The 16,906-nt window shown below is 41.7% G+C and overlaps 2 protein-coding genes across 3 annotated transcripts; one reads left to right on the top strand and one right to left on the bottom strand.

Moving 5' to 3' along the window:
• The first annotated feature begins 530 nt into the window (after positions 1–530).
• LOC121200416 (NAD(P) transhydrogenase, mitochondrial-like) lies at positions 531–13,424 on the top strand. Of its 2 annotated transcripts, none has more exons than XM_041065835.1 (22): positions 531–664; positions 1,339–1,504; positions 2,272–2,501; positions 2,616–2,815; positions 2,920–3,007; positions 3,162–3,250; positions 3,357–3,544; positions 3,883–4,016; positions 4,114–4,305; positions 4,836–4,986; positions 5,818–5,979; positions 6,079–6,189; positions 6,289–6,434; positions 6,759–6,954; positions 7,864–8,097; positions 8,614–8,774; positions 9,158–9,337; positions 9,435–9,594; positions 11,619–11,700; positions 12,025–12,143; positions 12,515–12,630; positions 12,753–13,424. In XM_041065835.1, the coding sequence occupies exons 2-22, from the start codon at positions 1,375–1,377 to the stop codon at positions 12,897–12,899; spliced, it is 3,216 nt and encodes a 1,071-aa protein (XP_040921769.1). In that variant the 5' UTR covers positions 531–664; positions 1,339–1,374; the 3' UTR covers positions 12,900–13,424. The 2 variants fall into 2 exon arrangements, with proteins under 2 accessions (XP_040921769.1, XP_040921702.1); XM_041065768.1 differs by lacking the exon at positions 531–664 and adding an exon at positions 867–1,248.
• Positions 13,425–13,580: 156 nt separating this feature from the next.
• On the bottom strand, positions 13,581–16,628 carry dtwd1 (DTW domain containing 1). Its single transcript, XM_041065959.1, has 5 exons — positions 16,397–16,628; positions 15,164–15,479; positions 14,849–14,986; positions 13,968–14,238; positions 13,581–13,810 (listed from the first exon to the last, which is right to left on the bottom strand). Exons 2-5 carry the CDS (start codon positions 15,419–15,421, stop codon positions 13,581–13,583), a joined length of 897 nt encoding a protein of 298 aa, XP_040921893.1. The 5' UTR covers positions 15,422–15,479; positions 16,397–16,628.
• Between the last annotated feature and the right edge of the window lie 278 nt (positions 16,629–16,906).

Below are 16,906 nucleotides of genomic sequence, written 5' to 3'. Positions count from 1 at the left end.
TGAGAATCTTAATGTTTTTAAGTGTTCTTCAGTGTCACAGTAATTTATTGGTAATTGTCTGGACCTCCAATGGTCCATATTAAACAGGCAATGCTAATAGTAAATTCGGCGAACTTAATATTCTAAATTAACACATATATGTACTAAAAAACGGGGCTCAAAATGTGTACCCTACGATGTAACTCAGTGAATCCATTCTACAATGCATTATATTTATAGCTGTATATATTATACTAAATTGATAGAGTGCGAAGATGTGCAAAAATCCTCTCCTAAATGAAAATCAAAAATCGGGCTGCCTTTGCGATGGCTGGGCGGGTTCTGGGCTCTGATTGGGCAATGTTTTGTCAGTCAGATCTGGGAACACTGTTTACCACTGACTGTTTCTGATAAACATGTTAATCCAGCCCTTAATTCGCAGGTAGTCTGGCGGTGTTTTAAGCGGCCTCCGTAGGGAGTGTATCTGCTTCAAGGGTGGTCATGAGTGAGATCACGTGTCTTGCTATTTATACATAAATAGTGCAGCAGTGATATCGAAACTGCGGAAGGTCGTTTGTCTGTACCTGCGAGCAGGCGAGGGAATTTTGGGTAGGACGTCTCACAGGTGACCCTTCCGCTGAGGGAAAGTTGAACCATTAAGCTGCTCTTGCTGGAAGTCTGAAAGGCAAGTCTGAGAATAGCAACGCGATCAGCCAGTCTTTTGTCAATTTATGAAAGAATTAGTAAACGGGAGGTGGACGAGGAGGGACACTGATTGGCTATGTGATTCTCTGAGTGAATGAATGAATGAATGGAGGGATGGGGTAAAGATAGCAAATACATCAAATACACTATCAGAAGCAACTGGTCTGGGTCAAAAATCAAAACACCAAGCAGAGTACTACAAGGTTCCACACTCTTATTTGTTTTTTGATGATAAAATGATGTGTTTTTGGAGAAACGAGTATTTGTAAACACCTGAGCTGTCCCCCCTTAGTCCCACAACGTTTTATGTGACTTATCTACTTCTCTGCCCTCTTTGCTCTGCTCCTGCCCACAACTACTAGGCCAGACTTGGCAGAGTTTCCCTCTGTGCCGTCATAATTCCAGATCTCGCGAACAAGCCCGGACTCTGTAATCAACCCTGGGCCCTGTGTGTGTGTGTGTGTGTGGTGTCCTGTAGAGCTGAAATGACACTCTGCTTTCTGTAGGCCTCACAGCACAGATAGCCTGAGTGTGTGACTGTGGGGCTCAGGACCTACTCAGGGGGTGATTAGAATGTTCTTTGTTATTTGACAGCAAATGCAGAAGTAGTGTTAACTTATCACCCGCCACTGTTTGTTTCTGTTCGTTTTCAAGAGCCAGAGGGAGTCTCAGGGCGGACGCTCAGCGGCCATGTCGACCCTCCTGCGCTGCATCTCCAGCTCTTCTGTCATTTTCCTCCAGCGTGGGGTCCGTCAAAAGATACCTGGAAGGAGGCAATTCAGGACTTTCCCTGTGTTATGGGACCAAAAGGCCACTAGAGGTAGGACGTGTACAGCTCTGTTACAATCTCTCTGCTTAACCTTACATTACTTTTCACAGAGGACAGGCTGGGTCTGCGTGCTTTCTTTGGTTTGGATTTCCTCTCTGTCTGAGCTGAGGAATGAGAGCGTAACAGTTCACTCAAGGACACCCTCCTTCTGGCCAGAAGAGTGGAAAACTCCACAGATCGTGAACTGTTTGCAGCAGGTTGCTAGAGATCTTCCCAAAATAGGAAACACTGTTGTGGACCAGGCAGTAGCTTTGCTCACTGAGCTTTAGGGGCTGCTAACATGTAAGAACATCTGAGAGGTCAGTTAAAGGTGACATGTAAAACTTTAACTTTAGTCTGGCATATTCTGTTCAGACATTTGTTTATGAACTCGGTGCTGTTTGTGGGACGCTTGTAATCGAGTGTTTGTGAACGTTTTGCAAGTTACAGAGCGCTTTTAAGTTTGAATTTTAAGCGTGTCTGTGTGGGAGTGTAGGCCGCTCTGTGTATGCTGGCTCAGAGCCAATCACCTGCTAATAATGTCTCCATGGTGGCGAGGTCACCATGCCGTGTATGGAGAGAAATGCGTAACCTGACACTGTTTGCAGCCACACAATCTCGGCTCTATACGCATGCTCTCCTGTGTTGTTGCACAAAAAGATAAAGACACAAAAGTCACCTAGTTTTTGTAATTTCTTTTCTGTCACAGGTTCAAATATTCATCTGAAAATGTTTTTGCTTTTCAACGGAGACTTTCAAATGCATTTGTGTGTGTTCAGGTGTGCCCTACAATGACATAGTGGTGGGCGTTCCAAAGGAGACCTTACAAAATGAGCGTCGCGTGGCGTTGTCACCTGCCGGGGTGCAGGTGTTGGTCAAACAGGGATTCAAGGTGCAGGTGGAGAGTGGAGCTGGAGAGGAATCCAAGTTCTCTGACCAACAGTACAAAGATGCTGGAGCCAGCATCACTGACGTCAAGGGAGCCTTTGGCTCAGACTTGGTCCTCAAGGTTCGTCCACGTCTGCTTTTTGGGTCTTCTAATAATACAATTCTCTCTATAGTCAGTAGTCTAGATATTACTGAATTTCCATTCATGATATGTATCGCCTCTTTTCTGCTCTAGGTCCGAGCCCCCAGTTTGAGCGAGGCAGATCTCCTGAAGCCTAAGAACACCTTGGTGAGCTTCATCTATCCAGCGCAGAACCCGGAGCTGATGAAGAAGCTGTCAGAGAGACAGAGCACTGTGCTGGCCATGGATCAGGTGCCCAGAGTCACCATCGCTCAGGGCTACGACGCCCTCAGCTCCATGGCCAACATTGCTGGGTAATAAAAAAATGGACATTAACATGCAGAGTCTGCATGAGACATTTGGAGCTGTTCAGGAATGTCTAGTTACAGTAAACGTGACTTGAATGTTTGTTTTTTAGGTATAAGGCTGTGGTTCTGGCCGCCAACCACTTTGGCAGGTTCTTTACTGGTCAGATCACAGCTGCAGGAAAAGTACCCCCGGCTAAGGTAATGGTCCACATATTGCATAAGTCAACACAAGTGATTTCCGTCTTCCCAAAATCTTCCCTTTCTCAGCATAACTCAAATAAAAAAATGTAACTGTGCACTGTACTATTCTCCCCCCTGTACGACTGTAAGTGGATGTTTCTGTTGTGCACAGGTCTTGGTTATTGGAGGCGGAGTGGCTGGTTTAGCAGCCGCAGGGGCAGCCAAGTCTATGGGAGCCATAGTCAGAGGATTTGATACAAGGTATAAGATGGGAAAAAAAGACATTATGTCTCAGACTTAAGACTGAGTGAGAATGATTGTAATGATCAAAATTTTGACATTAACCTGGCTGTTTCTTGCCTGTCAGGCCAGCAGCTCTGGAGCAGTTCAAGTCATTTGGGGCAGAGCCTTTAGAAGTAGACATCAAAGAGTCTGGGGAGGGAGTTGGAGGTTACGCCAAAGAAATGTCTAAGGAGTTCATTGAGGCTGAGATGGCCCTTTTCGCCAAGCAGTGTAAAGAGGTCGACATTGTCATCAGCACTGCCCTGATTCCAGGTTAGTCACACTGCTACCTTGTCCTTGTTTTTTATCTTTTGTTGTTTAAAGCTGCATTAATCAGTATTTTTTGCGTAGTAAATCACTTGCAGTGTCAGGTGGCCAGACACAAGACTCAAAGCAAATGCTAATGTTGCCTCCTGTCTGTTGATTGTGTAAGTAGGAAATGAATTGCTTACATGTTATCCATAACAACTTGCTCAGATGTTTTTCTTCCCCTTTATGGCCAAAAATTGATTAATGCAACTTTAATGTGGACTTTCCTGTTTCTCACATTGCGTGATGTTGTAAACATTTGATCAATCTCACCTGCTCCTTTGTTTCCTGTTCTCACGCAGGGAAGCGGGCTCCCATTCTCATCAAAAAGGACTTTGTGGAGTCGATGAGGGACGGCTCCGTGGTGGTGGATTTGGCTTCAGAGGCAGGGGGAAACATTGAGACCACCAAGCCTGGTGAGCTGTATGTTCACAAGGTGAGCGCTATGCTTACAAAACAAAATAAATTCTGTTTTCATGTTATTCCCTTATGAATAAATTTGACTAATGGTATGCTTTTCTTTTAATGACAAGGGTGTAACCCACATTGGCTACACAGACCTACCCAGCCGCATGGCCACCCAGGCCAGCTCTCTGTATTCAAATAACATACTGAAGCTGCTGAAGGCCATTAGCCCTGACAAGGAATACTTCTACTATGAGCCCAAGGACGAATTTGACTATGGAACAATTGACCATGTCATCCGCGGGACTCTTGTTATGAAGGTGGGTTTTCATTTGCTGTAACTGTCTTTTGGCAGCCTCCATCTCCGCTGGCATCCCTCCATTCTCAGCATGAACTAGCAGATCCTGTCATGCTAGGATACTGCGCCAAATGAGTACTAAAAACCCGATCCCAGCTGGGAATAGCTCGTGTTGGATCCCAGCAAGAATGTTATGGACGTTTCAAAATATACTTTTCCAGGAATTTTGGCTTTGACACACTGTTTATGGCAGAGAAAGCGTGCAACCTCAACAGGACAGATCAGTTTACCCCTTGTTAAACTAAGCATTATTCAAGCCCCTTAAAAGAGAATTTATCTTTCAAAACCACTGGTAACTGGTTCGTGATTGCTGTTTGTTCGGTATAATCTCCTATAGTCTGCGAGTTTGTATTTTGAGTGCTCCCACCATCCAGGCGAGATCTCCCACAATGCAAGACTTCAAAGTTCTGATGTGTGTTTCTCACGCAAAACTCTGTGGACGTCCTCTGTGTTCTCACACTGGTCCTCTTGTGTGTTTTCTGGTGTGCTCAGGAAGGCAAGAACATGTTCCCATCCCCGGTCCCTAAAACAGCCCCCCCAGCACCAGTAAAACAGAAAACAGTCGCAGAGTTGGAGGCTGAGAAAACAGCAGCGATATCCCCCTTCAACCGCACAATGACCTCTGCTGGCGTCTACACTGCAGGTCAGACACAAATGCACAGATCCACGCCGAAACATTCAAACGTTTGGACGTGTTATTTTGTATCATTATCTAATGAAGACTGAAAAAAAATGTAGATTCAATTATACAATTAACCCAATACAAATTTAGAGCATAGTGACATTCTCTAGTTTCGTGGGGCCTAAATTTCTCAAACATTGAAAAGCTGTCAGCTTTTCCTATCATTTCTTACTCTGTTATATTTTGGTTGTAGCAGCTATTTTGATAATCCAGATCCATTTTCAAGCAAAAGTATGCCAAATATTTTGATGATTTAAGCCCCTGAAATGTAAAGATTTGTCATAAATCATAGTAAACAGAGTATATTTGGATTTGGACTGTTCGTTGGACAAGAGAAACAATTTGTCCACCCCTCAGGCTTAAAAATGTCACTTATAATAATCAGGGAATAATCCTTTGTTACAGACCTAGTTCCAAACAATATCTTATTTGGAAAGTTTTTGCCTATTTTGAAATTGAGATAAAACAAAAAACACTAGATCTTAATGGGGACTTTTGAATGTAGACACTGTCATAATTAAGCACAGTGGGGAACATATGTTTCAGTTCTTTGAAGTCTCAGAGAAACTATGAATCATCACACTTGCATAACCTGTTATGAAAACATAGATGTGAGTGTTTTTTGTATTCAATTATTCCATTGCTTTCATGGTTAAAAAAAAAAAAAAAAGAAGAAAAGAAAAGGGCTGGAAAAAACAACTGAAACTTCAAATTTTTCCCTCTACAGCAGCATGGAAAGAACTGTACACAGGCATACAAACACAGCAAAAACACTGCTCTGTTTCTCTGCAGGTCTGTCCACCTGTCTGCTTCTGGGCATCATTTCCCCCAACACAGCATTCACTCAGATGGTCACAACCTTTGGCTTGGCTGGGATTGTGGGATACCACACTGTGTGGGGCGTGACCCCCGCTCTGCACTCACCCCTGATGTCTGTCACCAATGCCATCTCAGGTCAGGAGTTGTTATAAGACTGTAAGGTGTTTCTGGCCAAATTAGGTGTTTTTGTGATTTTTTTTGTGACATTTTTTTCCTTCCTGTTCTCTCTGTCAGGCCTGACGGCAGTAGGAGGTCTGGTGCTAATGGGTGGAGGCCTCACACCTTCCACCTTACCTGAGAGTCTTGCTCTGGCTGCCGCCTTTGTCTCCTCCATCAACATTGCTGGTCTGATATTCAGCACAACTGCAACATCAGAGAACATGATTCATTGGCTTCCCAATCAAATAAAACATCCAATTTCTTTTTTTTTCTGTGTGTGTGTAGGTGGGTTTCTTATCACCCAGAGGATGTTGGACATGTTCAAGCGTCCCACTGACCCTCCTGAGTACAATTACCTGTACTTGCTGCCTGGGGCTGCATTCGTTGGAGGATACGGAGCTTCGGTGGCAGCCGGATACAGCATTGAGCAGGTGTCAGGCTATACATCTTGTCATTCCATCATTCCACTCACATTTGTTCCCAGTAAAAATATATTTAATTACTAATATTAAGTAGCTTGTCAGTAAAATTAATCAGTTGTCAGCATTTTGTTACTGTAGATGACTTGTGTTCATAGGGACTTTCTGTTTTTGTTCCATGTAGTTATAAATGTTGCGACCGTGCAACAACTCTGCACATGATACACATAATTTTATCGATTAGTATTATTGATTACTGAACTGTTACTGTGTCAAGCACAACACAAAAAAGTCTGACTTGTGTTTTCCTTTCTTTTTTTTTTTTTTCCACCTCAGATGATGTACTTGGGCTCAGGCTTGTGTTGTGTTGGGGCACTGGCAGGCCTCTCTGCCCAGAACACCAGTCGCTTGGGGAACGCCCTGGGCATGATGGGAGTGGCAGGGGGCATCGCTGCCACCCTCGGTGCCCTCAAACCCTCACCAGAACTGCTGTCTCAGATGTCTCTGGCCATGGCCACTGGTGGAACATTGGGTGGGTTTTGACTGCTTTTAGAGGATCTGCAGTTGAGATACACGTCATGTGTTCAGCTCTTTTCAAACAGTTGATAGACAGGACACTTGTGCTGCAAAATTCTTACCCTGGTTCTGATTCTCTTTGCGGCACTGCCTAATTTAGTTTCTGAATATATCTGGTTGTCATTCACTATCTAAAGCCTTAATGAGTATCCTATGCTGTATCATGGCAGGGAGACTACCTACCAAAGAGGCATCCCTGGGTTTCAGTCTCCATTTAAAAAAGAAATCAAATTAATAAGGCTTGGGCATGGCTCCTTTGACGTTCAACAGTTTGTTTACAAAACTGCAAAACCATCATGAATGAGTTTACATGTGATTAACTTTGCATGCGACTCCTCTGGTCTTGAGAGTGTGATTATTATTTTTTTGGGGAGGGGGGCCTAATTCATAACAGAACATCAATGATCCTGTCCAGATACAGAGATAAGTGGATTTCGTCATCATGTCTGAATGTTGTACATGTTAATAGTAATTTACGAAAGCAGGATGATAAATGATGTTATAATCAACACACACACATACAAGCAGCAGAGCATGAGGGTTTACTCAGTGTTAAATTAGTGCCTCTGTGTTTTCAAGAAAACACACTTAAATACTTAACTCAGGATTCATCAGATCGGCTTTGAAGATCAGACCCTGTAATTGAAAACAGGTGTCTGCCTTTTAACCATTTGCTCTTTTTTAACTATATTTTTTTAACTTCATAGATGTTTTTTGGATTGTAACTTAGCCAATGTGCATGAGAAGTTTGGTGTCTGGTGTTTGACTTATCCAAACATAGTAACTCACTGAGATTTTCTGAAATCTGTCTCTTTGTTTTTTTTTTTTTTCCTCTTTTGGGCTGATCTTCATATCTCGACATCAGGCCTGACCATTGCCAAGCGTATTGAAATCTCAGACTTGCCGCAGCTCGTGGCTGCCTTCCACAGCCTTGTGGGGCTGGCAGCGGTTCTCACCTGCATCGCTGAGTTCATGATTGAGTACCCCCACCTGGAAGCTCACCCCGCTGCCGGTGTTCTCAAGACAGTGGCGTATCTGGGCACCTACATTGGAGGCGTCACCTTCAGTGGATCACTGGTGGCCTATGGCAAGCTTCAAGGTGCATCTGCAGTAAATTTGTCTGTATAGATTTTGTGCACGTTACAACTCTCTCTCATTGATCTTCATTTAACAAACTAATGTCTATATAAACACACTGAGCTTTACGTCCTCTGGCACTGATTGTCTCTTTCATCTAGCTAAAGCCAAAGATCCTCCAGTAAATCCAGGCCTGAACTGTGTGCATGTGTCAGCAGTCACTAATTTACATTGCAATGTGAATGATCAAGAGAAACACATGTGAAGCTTTCTGGTAATTTGTTCTGGGTAGGGCAGGCCAATGGCTGCATGGCTGTGGTTGGTGGAAGGCTGCTGTCTGATTTATAGATGGGATAGACCCTCAGTCAGCCAATTAGAGGCCTCCACAGAGAAGTCTTGGGGGTTCAAAGACTCTTTGGGGGTTCAAAGACCCTTTTCACAAGAGAAAAGCGTGCTTGCATGTTTCATCTTGTCACATTATTTCGCTTTAGCCCTACAAAAAAGTGAAAATGTTTGTTGAAAATGTTTGTGGTTGTAGGAATCCTGGATTCTGCCCCCCTGCTTCTGCCAGGGCGACACATGTTGAATGCCGGTCTGATGGCAGCATCAATGGGAGGTATGGTGCCTTTCATGCTCAGCTCCAGCTATGGCACCGGCATGGGGTGCCTACTCGGAGTGTCTGGGCTGTCCACTGTTATGGTGAGTTTTTTCTAGGCTTAGAACAGGTGAAGTAAAAAAAAAATATAACTGGAAAACACTGAAGATGTATTTCAATAAATGTATTTCATCAATTTATTTTTAAAAAGTGTTGTTTTATCCTGTTTTGTAACATGCTACAATGTCAATCACTCTTTTAAATACATGGATTAAATAATATTTTTACTTCAAGAAAACACTCGTACCTTGCTAGTGACTTGCTTCACCCATTGAGTGAAATCTGCTAATATAATGATAAAATACTTTTGAAACTTACTACACACTTTTAAACTCTTGGCTGAATATTTTTGCATGTGATCCTGGAAACATTGTTTTTGCTAAGTGCTTGTTTTTACTTCTGTACAACTTCCCCAACCTCTCCATAGGGAGTGACGCTGACAGCAGCCATCGGGGGCGCTGACATGCCCGTGGTCATTACTGTGCTGAACAGCTACTCTGGATGGGCGCTCTGTGCTGAAGGTTTCTTACTGGACAACAATCTCATGACGATTGTCGGGGCTCTCATTGGCTCCTCTGGTGCCATCCTTTCCTACATTATGTGTGTGGTGAGTAGACACACACATATTCAACCACAGGTGAGCGTACACAGTGTACTCAGTTCAATTCCCTGAGCCTGGGTTATTTTCCTCCCTCTCTTCCAAGGCTATGAATCGCTCCCTGCCCAATGTGATCCTGGGTGGGTACGGCACCACCTCCACAGCAGGCGGTAAGCCCATGGAGATTGTTGGCACTCACACTGAGGTCAACGTGGACCAGACCATTGACATAATCAAAGAAGCCAACACCGTCATCATCACACCAGGTACACACAACTCAAGGCATTAGTGAACAGGGTTAGGGAGTCCACTGGCTGTTTACAAGGAATTTCATTTTCAGCTTTGTGACACAAATTAACATGTTAGCTCACCTGTCAAAGGTTATAAATAGTTCAAAAACCAAAACAAGTCCAAAACTTATTTTACCTGTCAAAATAATTGATAGCTTTTTTTTAAGCTTCATTTTCCTGATAACATTTTTATCATGTGTTGTATTGAATTAGATTAGGTTTAATTTAACATTCATTTTTGTCTTTTGTCAAAAAAAACAAAAGAAAAAACAAAAAAAAAAAAAAAAAAAACCCACAATGCAGCAACAGTTTATGCATTACTGTACATGCATTTATACTCCCCAAGACCTGTGAACAGACTTTGATGTGTAAAATCAGTGGAATTCCCCTTTAAATTTAAGCTAAAGCCAGTTAGCAATCAGTGCACAAGAGGAACACCAGGGGAATCTCTGCAGACATTGCTATCATTTTGTGTGGAGTCAGTCCAGCACACAGCCTAATCAAAAGCATAATTTTAAATACCTCAGCTAATACGCAAAAGACTGCACAGTTGTCAACATGAATATGGTTTGGGAATAGGTGAGAATGAGAATAAGTTTGAATTTTGGTTAAAACCAAACCAATGTTACTCTTTCAAAAAGGCATCTGCTCCTTCCCTGGCAGAAAGTGGAGACTGAAAACAGTGTGGAGACAGGTGTAGAAAGCCCTTTGGAAGAGACAGGTTCACATCAGAGACTAAGGTGGAACACCTCTTTAATATCAGATTCTCTCATCACTGGACAGTGTAGATCCTCTGCACTCCAGCTGCAACTGTCTGGATCAGTAACATCAACGCTCTCCCTCATCTGATTAACTACACCTGACAAAACGGCTGAGCCTGACTGCTCTGCCTAATGTGGATCAAAAATGTTTGTGCAGCAGCTCTGGAGAAGCCAGAAGCAAAACGTTTGGAAATGGTCAGGGTCTTGGGCTGATTGATATGGTAGCAATTAAAGTCAGAATACTCAAGCATGGTAACCACAAGAGGGAGCAGTTTGCCCACAAATGATCCCACAGCCTTTTGGTCTCTTGTGACATACATGTAGCATATAAAGTGAGTGTGTCAGGGCATGTTTGTTAGCAAAGGGTAAAGAATGATGGGTTTGATTTTTGAGTGTGAGATGATGACCACATCTTGATTTATTGAACAGAAAATGCCAGACTTGTCTGACAACTGAGTAGCTGTTGAGTGGCCTGAGCAAGAGAAACCACTCTGAATGACTTGGATACTTGGATTGCTGTTGTTTTCCAATGGCTCCGAACCAACGCAAGGACAGCTGTGTGGTCCAACATGCTGGTTTGATTAGAGAAACAGTGAAAAGTCATAAGAGCTATTGAGTCCAGACTCAAGACTTCTCCATGCGCTGTCAACAACAAAGCACGGCAGTGAGGAAACAGAAGGCTCCAGTTGTCTGGGGAATTAGAAGATACGGGTTATGGACGACTGGCTTCAAAAAAACTCGATTAGGGGTAATGCTGAACTCTACAAGGTACCTGACCACCGGGGTCAAATAGGGGTTGTGCAGACATAGAGAAAGGAGTTCTTTGCACGCATGCAAAGGTTTTCTTTAGAAAAATGTTCCTCAGACCAATGAGCCACTATGATTTAATACAGAGAGGAGACTTGCGGTGGATGTGGATGGGGAGAAGAAGACAAAAGAAAGAATGAAGGGTAGAGGAATAACTGGTTTTATTGTTGCTGAACGCCAGCTGGATCGCTGTTCTATCATTTAAAAGATGGAACAATAACTGTCAAATGCTTATTTATTCCAATAGGGCAATAAACAATAAGACAAATACAGAAAATGAAATGCTCAAAAATTGGATAATAGACACCAACAACCAAGGAGGGATTTACAAAACTCGAGATACTTGTTAAATAAAGCTGATTATGTCCTACAATTAAGAATGCAATTTGTTAAGCTATTGTGTGTTTGTTCTGTGTATGATGTTGTGTTTAGGTTGGGGCCTGTGTGCAGCCAAAGCCCAGTACCCAATTGCAGACATGGTGAAGATGCTGAGGGAGCAGGGAAAGACCGTCAGGTGAGTGTTTCCACTCATGCTCTAAAAAGGAGTAATGCTGCCTCGCTGTCCTCAGTGAGGGTTAGACTGAGATTCTGCAGTCACATTAGTTTTTTTAAAGAACTATTTTAAATTAGGTGATCTAACCAAAAGCAAAATACCCTTTTACTTGTTTTCTATGCATGTTACAACAAATGTGATATAGTTTTAAAACGGACACATGCATTTTTACTTGTGGCACCATGTGAGCCCGGCATCATTAATCAAGGACTTTTGCGTTTTAAATGCAAATCAGTCAAATGCAATTGTTGATGAGCAGTAATGTTATGTGTCCATCTCCAACAGGTTTGGTATCCACCCAGTTGCCGGTCGTATGCCCGGCCAGCTGAATGTCCTCTTGGCTGAGGCTGGTGTTCCCTATGATGTGGTCCTGGAGATGGATGAGATCAATGACGACTTCCCAGGTTAAAAAAAAATTCTAGAGAGAGCTGTTTGAATATTTACTGCAACATGGTTGTCACTTTGGCAGGACAGTGTCAGATAATATTACTGAATCAATTATGCGTAATAATCACATCCTCTCCTTTTATCTACGCTTGTAGCAGCCTTGTGTTGTCTTGATATTTAGACATACCATGTAATCAGGACAACAGTCTTGTTTTCTTAGCAACCAGGCATGCAGTCTGGGACATGTGGTTCTGTTTATGACCGAGGGAGATAAGTGTGGTTCTGGGGAACCCAATAACATTAGTGAGGACAATTGCAGAACATTTGGCCAGCGGTTTGTGTGTTCATCTGCCATGTGAATAAATCTCTAAATGTCTGTGGCCCACAGAAACAGACTTGACACTGGTCATTGGAGCCAACGACACCGTCAATTCTGCAGCACAAGAAGATCCCAACTCTATCATTGCTGGCATGCCTGTCCTGGAGGTGTGGAAGTCCAAACAGGTTGGTCTACAATTTTTTTTAAATTACCTTTGATATGTATTGATGCAACAACATCACTGCATTTTTATCTTTGTGGCACAAAAAGTAATCACATACACTTTTTTTGAAAAACTTTATTCCAGGTGATAGTGATGAAGCGTACCTTGGGCGTAGGTTACGCTGCAGTAGATAACCCCATATTCTACAAGCCCAACACATCAATGTTGCTGGGAGATGCTAAGAAGACATGTGACAGCCTGCAAGCCAAGATCAGAGAGACCTACTACTAACACCCCCTAATATCATGCACAGTAGTTCTTAAGTACAGACACAGGCTGACAGATACTGTAATTCCAGCATTAGTTTTCAGGATATATATTTTTGGAGAAACGATTTATTGGGTCTGCAAAAAAAATGAGATTCTGTTAGAGAGGTACCCGAAATTCATAAGATTTTTTTGGGAAAATAAGGGACATGAATAACTTAAACATAAATATGTACTGATTTGTAAATAAAAATATTTAAACATATCTAAATCAATTTCCTTGCACATTATTACATTTTATATTTTAAAATTTAAATAATAATAATTAATAGGAAAGTAATACTCATTGTAACTTGGATGGATTAGAGTGAGAAAAACAAAAATAAGTCTCAGGGTAACACCATCTGATTTTAAAATACCCAAATTAACTGTTTTTGCCTGTTTATCATTTTTCAGACAGTTTTGCTGAATCCTTCAGATCTTTGATTTCAGAGTTATATTTCTTGTATTCACTCATTTATCAGACACCTCATTCATGTTTTGTAATTGTTTTATTGCATATTCTTGGACAAATAGATGTCATTTCTTACAAAATAAAATATCACTCAGCCAGACACTAGGCTTTCCATGTGAATCTCCTCTTTAGCTACAGTTCATCATAGTCTCTTGTAGCTGACACAGCTACAGTTTTTCCTCACGGCATTCTTCAGCATTTTCCAGCAGAGATCTTGGCTTTGTTGACAACTGAGTGCAAGTAGGAGTAGAAGAAGAGAAGGTTATCATATTCTCCATTATACTCCTGAGCAAGGCAATGCTCATGGAAGTCCTTGAAGAAATAATAAATAGCCTCGATAGTAGCTAGGTAGGTGTCTGGTTTGCCCTTCTGATGGCGCCAGAAACATGTTTTCCTCATCTTCAGCTCTACCTGGAGAAAATCTGAAGGAGAACACATTTCTCAGTCAGAAAGCACAAGAGAACTCAGAGAGAGATCACATTAAACAGAACTGTGACTGAAGTAAATTTGCCCCTACTAATCACCAATCACAGTCAAAGCTCTTTGAAAAGCTACACAAATGCAATCATTGATGGTTACCTTGCAGTCTCTCATCTGTGCTGATCTTGTTGGTCTGGTTCCATGTGCTGTCAATGAAGACCACCCTCTGTAGGGGATACACCCTTGACTCCAAGCCCTTTGCTTCATCTGGGATGCCTGGGTTCTCAGCAGTGTGTGTGGCACCCTCACTTTTCAGCCTCTTTATGCAGGGTTCATCTGAGTCATGTGACCTGCTGTCAGTCCTGTCATGCAAACACTGCATCATGTCTTGAACTGAGACAGCCCCTGGCCCAGGGAACACTAACACCACCTGGAGAGAACAAAGAGACAACACAGATTGAGAGTAGAATACCATCATACACACCAAGACTACAGGTTTAAAATATATGTTTTTAAGATATGTTGAGATTGTTCAATTGAGTAATATAGAGGAGGAGGGAATTAGAAAAATGGAAAGTTTGAAATTGTCAAAGACAATAAACATACCGCACAGCCTGTGCACTGAAGCCACTGTGATTCTGTATTTGATCATGTAACGAGTGCTAAGCTTGCCAAGCATGAAATATGAAAATACAGTAACTGACTTGATCTTCCAAATTTGTTATGAATTCCACATTTTTCATTACAAAGTTGTATAACTGTATAAAGTATGGATATGTACTACATACATACAGTACACAGTATGGATCAATGGATCAGTATAGTTGTAAAGAAGAAAAGCAGAAATATGAATACAAACATGAATTCTACAGACCCAATAATTAATCGATTAATCTAGGATAATAAAATTAAATATAAATCTAATTAAATCTATCTAAAATTATGGGAAATCATGAGTTGCAGCCATAAAGAGCGGAGATTCACAATGATAATTAAATGTGTTGAAATAAATTAATGTGTTGTGATGAAAAACAACTAACCTTGTCTTTGTCATACTCCGGTATGCAGGGGTATGTGTATATGGTGACATCGCTGGGTGCGAGGATCTTGGCATGGATTGCAGTACTCTTGCCATCTGTCTCATTTGGATGTTTGATGATGTCTATCTTCACAGGAAGCTGAGCACAACATACAATATGTAGAGGACAGTTACATTTCAACCACATGAACAAAATTTCATAGAACCTAAAAGACATAACATTTTCCATCACATTAAGATACTACTTTTACAGAAACTCCATAGCTGAAGGCCTCTCTTAAAAGAACAATCAAGTGAGTCCTAACCTCTTACTGACCTTGATTAAGGGGATTTCTTGCAGACTGACACCCACTAATGAGCAGCATGTGTAGCAGAAAAACATCCTTGATCCTCCACATTTAGAGCACTTCAACCTGCCCCTCTGCTGCGCTTTCTCCAGCACTGCATGTGATGCCAATTTTAGACCGTGGAGAGGCTGCTTGGCAAGCTCACGAGTGTCCGATGAATCACTAGAGACTGTTGTTTTGTCACGGCAACCAGGATGGAGACGCTGGTCTTGATCCAGGCTGCTCATGTTTGCTCTTTAAATGTTGACAGACCAGTGCTGAAGTACGTGGGCCCTACATTCATAGCTGAACAAGAATAATAAAACAAAAGATGCAAATATTAGCAGACAGAAATAATCAAACATTTACATAGCTATAAAAGTGAAGGGTGCAATAATGTGGAAAAGTCATTAAACAGTCCTGGGGTTGTTAATAAAAAGGTCATAGATTATTTCCATAATAATCATCATCATCATCACCCATTCCTTGTTAAAAATGAAAAGTATCAACACACAAAATTTCATGGTCATTTTGGGGGCTGCAGTTTGTGTTGCTGTTGAACTGTAATGTGTTGGTAATATTTTACCCACCACATTTATATCAGTGAGATTAGGCTACATAGAAAAATAAACACCTCTCTGCATCATGTAATACAGTTCCACCACAACCTACATCCTGCAAAATTATCAAACTGTTGAATCAATATCTCTCTAAAACAATTTCAATAAAAATGGAACAACATACATCATGAAGGTAGGGTTTATCGCAGGACTGTTGTTGTAGAGTGCTTAGTTTTGCCTTGGCGAACTGACAACAGTGTAAAATAGTATAACACTCACTTGAGACATTTTTCGGCGTTGGGTACTTTGAAAGGTACATTTTCCTGATCATACTTTAACACATTTACTTAAGTAACATTCTGAATGCAGGACTTTTGCTTGTTATTCCTACAGTGTGGCATTACTGCTTTTACTGAAGAAAACAATCTGAACTCTTCCTCCGACTCCGGAGAGCATCGGCTAATGTGACAAGACGAATGAATGAATGTAAAGCGAGCTAAGCAAATGCGTCTACATACGACTCAATGATAAACATGTGCAAGAGCATGGCATTCGGTTAACATTGTATTTTTATGTCCGTCTTGTCTCTGTCTCTTCTTTAGCTGAGTGGGACAATATACTTTAGATTTACTGTAGCTAACGTTACAGAGCAGTCAACATTACCTGATTCATGCTAGTGAAGCTAGCTTCTGTTAGCATGCTTGACATATGCTCAACATCTGTCGCTTCGGCTGGCTCTAGCAGACACAAACCATACTGGTTTACGTTTGACAGACCGAAAGAAAACAGACGTTTGTGTCGTTCAGCTGAGTTGCATCTTGTCCACTAGCTTGTACCGATAAAAACGTGACTGTGGGTTTTTGTTTATATGACGTTCAGCAGGGTCAGCGTCTTCTTCTACGCCGGAAATCGTGTTCAGAATGAAGGAAAGGTAAACACGGAGCGGGAAGAGATTTGAAGTTAGGTGTTGTGTTGTGGGTAGGTTCAGTTTAAGGTTTCCGTGTAAAAATGGTATATGTCGCATTAATGTGTTGTGCGGTCTAAGACGATATATTATTCTGTAATTTGTCAGAGTCAGAGAAGAACTTGAGACATTTTCGGCATTTTTCGGCGTTGGGTACTTGATATTCAATAAATAGTATTACTTTCTAACGGAAATTACAAAAGCCTATG

The sequence above is a fragment of the Toxotes jaculatrix genome, chromosome 1 (assembly GCF_017976425.1).
Source record: "Toxotes jaculatrix isolate fToxJac2 chromosome 1, fToxJac2.pri, whole genome shotgun sequence".
Lineage (NCBI taxonomy): Eukaryota > Metazoa > Chordata > Actinopteri > Toxotidae > Toxotes > Toxotes jaculatrix.
The sequence above is the reverse complement of the archived record's forward strand: the minus strand, read 5'-3'. Positions and strand labels throughout refer to the sequence as shown.